The sequence below is a fragment of the Penaeus vannamei genome, chromosome 32, assembly GCF_042767895.1.
Source record: "Penaeus vannamei isolate JL-2024 chromosome 32, ASM4276789v1, whole genome shotgun sequence".
In the NCBI taxonomy this organism is placed as follows: Eukaryota; Metazoa; Arthropoda; class Malacostraca; order Decapoda; family Penaeidae; genus Penaeus; species Penaeus vannamei.
In genome coordinates, this window is record NC_091580.1 from 13,824,570 (window position 1) to 13,837,069 (window position 12,500).

The following is a 12,500-nucleotide window of genomic DNA, read 5'->3' on the forward strand; positions in this document are numbered from 1 at the left end:
CGCACCACCGCCTGATACTCGTCCTACACCGCCGTCTGACACTCGTCCTGCAACACCGCCTGACACTCGTCCTGCAACACCGCCTGACACTCGTCCTGCACCACCACCTGACACTCGTCCTACACCACCGCCTGATACTGGTCCTACACCGCCGTCTGACACTCGTCCTGCAACACCGCCTGACACTCGTCCTAAACCATCGCCTGACACTCGTCCTACACCACCGCCTGACACTCGTCCTACACCACCGGCTGACACTCGTCCTACATCACCGCCTGACACTCGTCCTACACCACCGCCTGACACTCGTCCTGCAACACCGGCTGACACTCGTCCTACACCACCGCCTGACACTCGTCCTACACCACCGCCTGACACTCGTCCTACACCACCGCCTAACACTCGTCCTGCAACACCGCCTGACACTCGTCTTACACCACAAACTGACACTCGTCCTACACCACCGCCTGACACTCGTCCTACACCACCGCCTGACACTCGTCCTACACCACCGCCTGACACTCGTCCTACACCACCGCCTGACACTCGTCCTACACCACCGCCTGACACTCGTCCTACACCACCGCCTGACATTCGTCCTACACCACCGCCTGACACTCGTCCTACACCACCGCTTGACACTCGTCCTACACCATCGCCTGACACTCGTCCTACACCGCCGCCTGACACTCGTCCTACACCGCCGCCTGACACTCGTCCTGCAACACCACCTGACACTGGTCCTACACCACCGCCTGACACTCGTCCTACACCACCGCCTGACACTCGTCCTACACCGCCGCCTGACACTCGTCCTGCACCACCGCCTGACACTCGTCCTGCACCACCGCCTGACACTCGTCCTACACCACCGCCTGACACTCATCCTACACCACCGCCTGACACTCGTCCTACACCACCGCTTGACACTCGTCCTACACCACCGCCTGACACTCGTCCTACACCACCGCCTGACACTCGTCCTACACCACCGCCTGACACTCGTCCTACACCACCGCCTGACACTCGTCCTACACCACAAACTGACACTCATCCTGCACCACCGACTGACACTCGTCCTACACCACCGCCTGACACTAGTCCTGCACCACCGCCTGACACTCATCCTGCACCACCACCTGACACTCGTCCTACACCACCGCCTGACACTCGTCCTACACCACCGCCTGACACTCGTCCTACACCACCGCCTGACACTCGTCCTACACCACAAACTGACACTCATCCTGCACCACCGCCTGACACTCGTCCTACACCACCGCCTGACACTAGTCCTGCACCACCGCCTAACACTCGTCCTACACCGCCGCCAGACACTCGTCCTGCACCACCGCCTGACACTCGTCCTGCACCACCGCCTGACACTCGTCCTGCACCACCGCCTGACACTCGTCCTGCACCACAAACTGACACTCGTCCTACACTACCGCTTGACACTCGCCCTGCACCATCGCCTGACACTCGTCCTACACCACCGCCTGACACTCGTCCTGCACCACCGACTGACACTCGTCCTACACCACCGCCTGACACTCGTCCTACACCACGAACTGACACTCGTCCTACACTACCGCCTGACACTCGTCCTGCAACACCGCCTGACACTCGTCCTACACCATCGCCTGACACTCGTCCTGCACCACCGCCTGACACTCGTCCTACACCACCGCCTGACACTCGTCCTACACCACCGCCTGACACTCGTCCTGCACCACAAACGGACACTCGTCCTACACTACCGCCTGACACTCGTCCTGCACCACCGCCTGAGACTCGTCCTGCACCACCGCCTGACACTCGTCCTACACCACCGCCTGACACTCGTCCTACACCGCCGCCTGACACTCGTCCTACACCGCCGTCTGACACTCGTCCTGCACCACCGCCTGACACTCGTCCTACACCACCGCCTGACACTCGTCCTACACCACCGCCTGACACTCGTCCTACACCACCGCCTGACACTCGTCCTGCACCACAGGCTGACACTCGTCCTGCAACACCACCGGACACTAGTCCTGCAACACCGCCTGGCACTCGTCCTACACCGCCGCCTGACACTCGTCCTGCCCTACCGCCTGACACTTGTCCTGCAACACTGCCTGACACTCGTCCTACACCACCGCCTAACACTCGTCCTGCACCACCGCCTGACACTCGTCCTGCAACACCGCCTGACACTAGTCCTGCAACACCGCCTGGCACTCGTCCTACACCGCCGCCTGACACTCGTCCTGCAACACCGCCTGACACTTGTCCTGCAACACTGCCTGACACTCGTCCTACACCGCCACCTGACACTCGTCCTGCACCTCCGCCTGACACTCATCCTACACCACCGCCTGACACTCGTCCTACGCCACCGCTTGACACTCGTCCTACACCACCGCCTGACACTCGTCCTACACCACAGGCTGACACTCGTCCTACACCACCGCCTGACACTCGTCCTACACCACCGCCTGACACTCGTCCTGCACCACAGGCTGACACTCGTCCTGCAACACCACCGGACACTAGTCCTGCAACACCGCCTGGCACTCGTCCTACACCGCCGCCTGACACTCGTCCTGCCCTACCGCCTGACACTTGTCCTGCAACACTGCCTGACACTCGTCCTACACCACCGCCTGACACTCGTCCTGCACCACCGCCTGACACTCGTCCTGCAACACCGCCTGACACTAGTCCTGCAACACCGCCTGGCACTCGTCCTACACCGCCGCCTGACACTCGTCCTACACCGCCGTCTGACACTCGTCCTGCACCACCGCCTGACACTCGTCCTACACCACCGCCTGACACTCGTCCTACACCACCGCCTGACACTCGTCCTACACCACCGCCTGACACTCGTCCTGCAACCACAGGCTGACACTCGTCCTGCAACACCACCGGACACTAGTCCTGCAACACCGCCTGGCACTCGTCCTACACCGCCGCCTGACACTCGTCCTGCCCTACCGCCTGACACTTGTCCTGCAACACTGCCTGACACTCGTCCTACACCACCGCCTGACACTCGTCCTGCACCACCGCCTGACACTCGTCCTGCAACACCGCCTGACACTAGTCCTGCAACACCGCCTGGCACTCGTCCTACACCGCCGCCTGACACTCGTCCTGCAACACCGCCTGACACTTGTCCTGCAACACTGCCTGACACTCGTCCTACACCGCCGCCTGACACTCGTCCTGCACCTCCGCCTGACACTCATCCTACACCACCGCCTGACACTCGTCCTACACCACCGCTTGACACTCGTCCTACACCACCGCCTGACACTCGTCCTACACCACAGGCTGACACTCGTCCTACACCACCGCCTGACACTCGTCCTACACCACCGCCTGACACTCGTCCTACACCGCAAACTGACACTCATCCTGCAACACCGCCTGACACTCGTCCTGCAACACCGCCTGACACTCGTCCTACACCACCGCCTGACACTCGTCCTACACCGCCGCCTGAGACTCGTCCTGCACCACCGCCTGACACTCATCCTGCACCACCGCCTGACACTCGTCCTACACCACCGCTTGACACTCGTCCTGCACCACCGCCTGACACTCGTCCTACACCACCGCCTGACACTCGTCCTGCACCACCGCTTGACACTCGTCCTGCAACACCGCCTGACACTCGTCCTACACCACAAACTGACACTCATCCTGCACCACCGACTGACACTCGTCCTAGACCACCGCCTGACACTAGTCCTGCACAACCGCCTGACACTCATCCTGCACCACCGCCTGACACTCGTCCTACACCACCGCCTGACACTCGTCCTACACCACCGCCTGACACTCGTCCTACACCACCGCCTGACACTCGTCCTACACCACCGCCTAACACTCGTCCTGCACCACCGCCTGACACTCGTCCTACACCACCGCTTGACACTCGTCCTACACCACCGCCTGACACTCGTCCTACACCACCGCCTGACACTCGTCCTACACCACCGCTTGACACTCGTCCTACACCACCGCCTGACACTCGTCCTACACCACCGCCTAACACTCGTCCTGCACCACCGCCTGACACTCGTCCTACACCACCGCCTGACACTCGTCCTACACCACCGCCTGACACTCGTCCTACACCACCGCCTGACACTCGTCCTGCACCACCGCCTGACACTCGTCCTACACCACCACCTGATACTCGTCCTACACCACCGCCTGACACTCGTCCTGCACCACAAACTGACACTCGTCCTACACCATCGCCTGACTCTCGTCCTGCACCACCGCCTGACACTCATCCTACACCACCGCCTGACACTCGTCCTACACCACCGCCTGACACTCGTCCTACACCACCGCCTGACACTCGTCCTACACCATCGCCTGACACTCGTCCTACACCACCGCCTGACACTCGTCCTACACCACCACCTGACACTCGTCCTACACCACCGCTTGACACTCGTCCAACACCACCGCTTGAAACTCGTCCTACACCACCGCCTGACACTCGTCCTACACCATCGCTTGACACTCGTCCAACACCACCGCCTGACACTCGTCCTACACCACCGCCTAACACTCGTCCTGCAACACCGCCTGACACTCGTCCTACACCACCGCTTGACACTCGTCCTACACCACCGCCTGACACTCGTCCTACACCACCGCCTGACACTCGTCCTACACCACCGCTTGACACTCGTCCTACACCACCGCCTGACACTCGTCCTACACCACCGCCTGACACTCGTCCTACACCACCGCTTGACACTCGTCCTACACCACCGCCTGACACTCGTCCTACACCACCACCTGACACTCGTCCTACACCACCGCTTGACACTCGTCCAACACCACCGCTTGAAACTCGTCCTACACCACCGCCTGACACTCGTCCTACACCACCGCTTGACACTCGTCCAACACCACCGCCTGACACTCGTCCTACACCACCGCCTAACACTCGTCCTGCAACACCGCCTGACACTCGTCCTACACCACCGCTTGACACTCGTCCTACACCACCGCCTGACACTCGTCCTACACCACCGCCTGACACTCGTCCTACACCACCGCTTGACACTCGTCCTACACCACCGCCTGACACTCGTCCTACACCACCGCCTGACACTCGTCCTACACTATCGCCTGACACTCGTCCTACACCACCGCTTGACACTCGTCCTACACCACCACCTGACACTCGTCCTACATCGCCGCCTGACACTCGTCCTACACCGCCGCCTGACACTCGTCCTACACCACCGCCTGACACTCGTCCTACACCACCGCCTGACACTCGTCCTACACCACCGCCTAAAACTCGTCCTACACCACCGCCTGACACTCGTCCTACACCACCGCCTAAAACTCGTCCTGCACCACCGCCTGACACTCGTCCTACACTATCGCCTGACACTCGTCCTACACCACCGCTTGACACTCGTCCTACACCACCACCTGACACTCGTCCTACATCGCCGCCTGACACTCGTCCTACACCGCCGCCTGACACTCGTCCTACACCACCGCCTGACACTCGTCCTACACCACCGCCTGACACTCGTCCTACACCACCGCCTAAAACTCGTCCTACACCACCGCTTGACACTCGTCCTACACCACCGCCTAAAACTCGTCCTGCACCACCGCCTGACACTCGTCCTACACCACCGCCTGACACTCGTCCTACACCACCGCCTGACACTCGCCCTATACCACCGCTTGACACTCGTCCTACACCACCGCCTGACACTCGTCCTACACCACAAACTGACACTCGTCTTACACCACCGCTTGACACTCGTCCTGCACCACCACCTGACACTCGTCCTACACCATCGCCTGACACTCGTCCTGCACCACCGCCTGACACTCGTCCTACACCACAAACTGACACTCGTCCTACACCACCGCCTGACACTCGTCCTACACTATCGCCTGACACTCGTCCTACACCACCGCTTGACACTCGTCCTACACCACCACCTGACACTCGTCCTACATCGCCGCCTGACACTCGTCCTGCACCACCGCCTGACACGTCCTACACCGCCGCCTGACACTCGTCCTACACCACCGCCTGACACTCGTCCTACACCACCGCCTGACACTCGTCCTACACCACCGCCTGACACTCGTCCTACACCGCCGCCTGACACTCGTCCTACACCACCGCCTGACACTCGTCCTACACCACAAACTGACACTCGTCCTACACCACCGGCTGACACTCGTCCTGCAACACCGCCTGACACTCGTCCTACACCACCGCTTGACACTCGTCCAACACCACAAACTGACACTCGTCCTACACCACCGCCTAACACTCGTCCTGCAACACCGCCTGACACTCGTCCTACACCACCGCTTGACACTCGTCCTGCACCACCGCCTGACACTCGTCCTACACCACCGCCTGAGACTCGTCCTACACCACCGCTTGACACACGTCCTACACCACCGCCTGACACTCGTCCTACACCACCGCCTGACACTCGTCCTGCACCACCGCCTGACACTCGTCCTACACCACCGCCTAAAACTCGTCCTGCACCACCGCCTGACACTCGTCCTACACCACCGCTTGACACTCGTCCTGCACCACCGCCTGACACTCGTCCTACACCACCGCCTGAGACTCGTCCTACACCACCGCTTGACACACGTCCTACACCACCGCCTGACACTCGTCCTACACCACCGCCTGACACTCGTCCTGCACCACCGCCTGACACTCGTCCTACACCACCGCCTAAAACTCGTCCTGCACCACCGCCTGACACTCGTCCTACACCACCGCCTGACACTCGTCCTACACCACCGCCTGACACTCGTCCTGCACCACCGCCTGACACTCGTCCTACACCACCGCCTGACACTCGTCCTACACCACCGCCTGACACTCGTCCTGCACCACCGCCTGACACTCGTCCTACACCACCGCTTGACACTCGTCCTACACCACAAACTGACACTCGTCCTACACCACAAACTGACACTCGTCCTACACCACCGCTTGACACTCGTCCTGCACCACCACCTGACACTCGTCCTACACCATCGCCTGACACTCGTCCTGCACCACCGCCTGACACTCGTCCTACACCACCGCCTGACACTAGTCCTACACCATCGCCTGACTCTCGTCCTGCAACACCGCCTGACACTCATCCTGCACCACCGCCTGACACTCGTCCTACACCACCGCCTGACACTCGTCCTACACCACCGCCTGACACTCGTCCTACACTATCGCCTGACACTCGTCCTACACCACCGCTTGACACTCGTCCTACACCACCACCTGACACTCGTCCTACATCGCCGCCTGACACGTCCTACACCGCCGCCTGACACTCGTCCTACACCACCGCCTGACACTCGTCCTACACCACAAACTGACACTCGTCCTACACCATCGCCTGACACTCGTCCTACACCGCCGCCTGACACTCGTCCTACACCACCGCCTGACACTTGTCCTACACCACCGCCTGACACTCGTCCTACACCACCGCCTGACACTCGTCCTGCAACACCGCCTGACACTCGTCCTACACCACCGCCTGACACTCGTCCTACACCACCGCCTGACACTCGTCCTGCACCACCGCCTGACACTCGTCCTACACCGCCGCCTGACACTCGTCCTACACAACCGCCTGACACTCGTCCTACACCGCCGCCTGACACTCGTCCTACACCACCGCCTGACACTCATCCTACACCACCGGCTGACACTCGTCCTACACCGCCGCCTGACACTCGTCCTACACCACCGCCTGACACTCATCCTACACCACCGCTTGACACTCGTCCTACACCACCGCCTGACACTCGTCCTGCACCACCGCCTGACACTCGTCCTACACCACCGCCTGACACTCGTCCTACACCACCGCCTGACACTCGTCCTACACCACCGCCTGACACTCGTCCTACACCACAAACTGACACTCATCCTGTACCACCGACTGACACTCGTCCTACACCACCGTCTGACACTAGTCCTGCACCACCGCCTGACACTCATCCTGCACCATCGCCTGACACTCGTCCTACACCACCGCCTGACACTCGTCCTACACCACCGCCTGACACTCGTCCTACACCACCGCCTGACACTCGTCCTACACCACCGCCTGACACTCATCCTGCACCACCGCCTGACACTCGTCCTACACCACCGCCTGACACTAGTCCTGCAACACCGCCTGACACTCGTCCTACACCGCCGCCTGACACTCGCCCTGCACCACCGCCTAACACTCGTCCTGCACCACAAACGGACACTCGTCCTACACTACCGCCTGAGACTCGTCCTACACCACCGCCTGACACTCGTCCTGCACCACCGCCTGACACTCGTCCTGCACCACCGCCTGACACTCGTCCTGCACCACCGCCTGACACTCGTCCTACACCACCGCCTGACACTCGTCCTGCACCACCGCCTGACACTCGTCCTACACCACCGCCTGACACTCGTCCTACACCACCGCCTGACACTCGTCCTGCAACACCGCCTGACACTAGTCCTGCAAAACCGCCTTGCACTCGTCCTACACCGCCGCCTGACACTCGTCCTGCACTACCGCCTGACACTTGTCCTGCAACACTGCCTGACACTCGTCCTACACCACCGCCTGACACTCGTCCTGCACTACCGCCTGACACTCGTCCTACACCACCGCCTGACACTCGTCCTACACCACCGCTTGACACTCGTCCTACACCACCGCCTGACACTCGTCCTGCAACACCGCCTGACACTCGTCCTGCAACACCGCCTGGCACTCGTCCTACACCGCCGCCTGACACTCGTCCTGCACTACCGCCTGACACTCGTCCTGCAAAACCGCCTGACACTAGTCCTGCAACACCGCCTGACACTCGTCCTGCACTACCGCCTGACACTTGTCCTGCAACACTGCCTGACACTCGTCCTACACCGCCGCCTGACACTCGTCCTGCACTACCGCCTGACACTTGTCCTGCACTACCGCCTGACACTCGTCCTGCAAAACCGCCTGACACTAGTCCTGCAACACCGCCTGACACTCGTCCTGCACTACCGCCTGACACTTGTCCTGCAACACTGCCTGACACTCGTCCTACACCGCCGCCTGACACTCGTCCTTCATCACCGCCTGACTCTCGTCCTACACCACAAACTAACACTCGTCCTACACCACCGCTTGACACTCGTCCTACACCACCGCCTGACACTCGTCCTGCAACACCGCCTGACACTCGTCCTGCAACACCGCCTGACACTTGTCCTGCAATACTGCCTGACACTCGTCTTACACCGCCGCCTGACACTCGTCCTGCAACACCGCCTGACACTCGTCCTACGCCACCGCCTGACACTCGTCCTACACCACCGCTTGACACTAGTCCTACACCACCGCCTGACACTCGTCCTAAACCACAGGCTGACACTCGTCCTACACCACCGCCTGACACTCGTCCTACACCACCGCCTGACACTCATCCTACACCACCGCCTGGCACTCGTCCTACACCACCGCCTGACACTCGTCCTGCAACACCGCCTGACACTCGTCTTACACCACCGCCTGACACTCGTCCTGCACCATCGCCTGACTCTCATCCTGCACCACCGCCTGACACTCATCCTGCACCACCGCCTGACACTCGTCCTACACCACCGCTTGACACTCGTCCTGCACCACCGCCTGACACTCGTCCTACACCACCGCCTGACACTCGTCCTACACCACCGCTTGACACTCGTCCTACACCACCGCCTGACACTCGTCCTACACCACCGCCTGACACTCGTCCTACACCACCGCCTGACACTCGTCCTACACCACAAACTGACACTCGTCCTACACCACCGCTTGACACTCGTCTAACACCACCGGCTGACACTCGTCCTACACCACCGGCTGACACTCGTCCTACACCACCGCTTGACACTCGTCCTACACCACTGCCTGACACTCGTCCTACACCACCGCCTAACACTCGTCCTGCAACACCGCCTGACACTCGTCCTACACCACCGCTTGACACTCGTCCTGCACCACCGCCTGACACTCGTCCTACACCACCGCCTGACACTCGTCCTACACCACCGCTTGACACTCGTCCTACACCACCGCCTGACACTCGTCCTACACCACCGCCTAACACTCGTCCTGCACCACCGCCTGACACTCGTCCTACACCACCGCTTGACACTCGTCCTACACCACCGCCTGACACTCGTCCTACACCACCGCCTGACACTCGTCCTACACAACCGCTTGACACTCGTCCTACACCACCGCCTGACACTCGTCCTACACCACCGCCTGACACTCGTCCTGCACCACCGCCTGACATTCGTCCTACACCATCGCCTGACTCTCGTCCTGCACCACCGCCTGACACTCATCCTGCACCACCGCCTGACACTCGTCCTACACCACCGCCTGACACTCGTCCTACACCACCGCCTGACACTCGTCCTACACTATCGCCTGACACTCGTCCTACACCACCGCTTGACACTCGTCCTACACCACCACCTGACACTCGTTCTACACCACCGCTTGACACTCGTCCAACACCACCGCCTGACACTCGTCCTACACCACCGCCTGACACTCGTCCTACACCACCGCCTGACACTTGTCCTGCAACACTGCCTGACACTCGTCCTACACCGCCGCCTGACACTCGTCCTGCACTACCGCCTGACACTTGTCCTGCAACACTGCCTGACACTCGTCCTACACCGCCGCCTGACACTCGTCCTTCATCACCGCCTGACTCTCGTTCTACACCACAAACTGACACTCGTCCTACACCACCGCTTGACACTCGTCCTACACCACCGCCTGACACTCGTCCTGCAACACCGCCTGACACTCGTCCTGCAACACCGCCTGACACTTGTCCTGCAATACTGCCTGACACTCGTCTTACACCGCCGCCTGACACTCGTCCTGCAACACCGCCTGACACTCGTCCTACACCACCGCCTGACACTCGTCCTACACCACCGCTTGACACTAGTCCTACACCACCGCCTGACACTCGTCCTAAACCACAGGCTGACACTCGTCCTACACCACCGCCTGACACTCGTCCTACACCACCGCCTGACACTCGTCCTACACCACCGCCTGGCACTCGTCCTACACCACCGCCTGACACTCGTCCTGCACCACCGCCTGACACTCGTCCTACACCACCGCCTGACACTCGTCCTACACCATCGCCTGACTCTCATCCTGCACCACCGCCTGACACTCATCCTGCACCACCGCCTGACACTCGTCCTACACCACCGCTTGACACTCGTCCTGCACCACCGCCTGACACTCGTCCTACACCACCGCCTGACACTCGTCCTACACCACCGCTTGACACTCGTCCTACACCACCGCCTGACACTAGTCCAACACCACCGCCTGACACTCGTCCTAAACCACCGCCTGACACTCGTCTTACACCACAAACTGACACTCGTCCTACACCACCGCTTGACACTCGTCTAACACCACCGGCTGACACTCGTCCTACACCACCGGCTGACACTCGTCCTACACCACCGCTTGACACTCGTCCTACACCACTGCCTGACACTCGTCCTACACCACCGCCTAACACTCGTCCTGCAACACCGCCTGACACTCGTCCTACACCACCGCTTGACACTCGTCCTGCACCACCGCCTGACACTCGTCCTACACCACCGCCTGACACTCGTCCTACACCACCGCTTGACACTCGTCCTACACCACCGCCTGACACTCGTCCTACACCACCGCCTAACACTCGTCCTGCACCACCGCCTGACACTCGTCCTACACCACCGCTTGACACTCGTCCTACACCACCGCTTGACACTCGTCCTACACCACAAACTGACACTCGTCCTACACAACCGCTTGACACCCGTCCTACACCACCGCCTGACACTCGTCCTACACCACCGCCTGACACTCGTCCTGCACCACCGCCTGACATTCGTCCTACACCATCGCCTGACTCTCGTCCTGCACCACCGCCTGACACTCATCCTGCACCACCGCCTGACACTCGTCCTACACCACCGCCTGACACTCGTCCTACACCACCGCCTGACACTCGTCCTACACCACCGCCTGACACTCGTCCTACACCACCGCTTGACACTCGTCCTACACCACCACCTGACACTCGTTCTACACCACCGCTTGACACTCGTCCAACACCACCGCCTGACACTCGTCCTACACCACCGCCTGACACTTGTCCTGCACTACCGCTTGACACTCGTCCTGCACCACCGCCTGACACTCGTCCTACACCACCGCCTGACACTCGTCCTACACCACCGCCTGACACTCGTCCTACACCACCGCCTGACACTCGTCCTACACCACCGCCTGACACTCGTCCTGCACCACCGCCTGACACTCGTCCTACACCACCGCTTGACACTCGTCCAACACCACCGCCTGACACTCGTCCTACACCACCGCCTAACACTCGTC

The 12,500-nt window shown here is 61.1% G+C and overlaps 1 protein-coding gene across 1 annotated transcript in view; it reads right to left on the reverse strand.

Annotated features, from left to right (window-relative positions):
• The window catches only part of LOC138867822 (fibroin heavy chain-like), a 12,867-nt gene extending 876 nt beyond the window's left edge, over positions 1 to 11,991 (reverse strand). Inside the window, exons 1-10 of the mRNA XM_070144633.1 lie at positions 11,838 to 11,991; positions 10,473 to 11,132; positions 8,790 to 9,476; positions 8,451 to 8,684; positions 8,166 to 8,276; positions 5,647 to 5,856; positions 2,887 to 3,216; positions 2,457 to 2,687; positions 1,953 to 2,327; positions 6 to 167 (exon numbers count right to left, since the gene is read on the reverse strand). Coding sequence (XP_070000734.1) covers positions 6 to 167; positions 1,953 to 2,327; positions 2,457 to 2,687; positions 2,887 to 3,216; positions 5,647 to 5,856; positions 8,166 to 8,276; positions 8,451 to 8,684; positions 8,790 to 9,476; positions 10,473 to 11,132; positions 11,838 to 11,991 — 3,154 coding nt within the window. The remainder of the gene's footprint in view (positions 1 to 5; positions 168 to 1,952; positions 2,328 to 2,456; positions 2,688 to 2,886; positions 3,217 to 5,646; positions 5,857 to 8,165; positions 8,277 to 8,450; positions 8,685 to 8,789; positions 9,477 to 10,472; positions 11,133 to 11,837) is intronic.
• Positions 11,992 to 12,500: the final 509 nt, after the last annotated feature.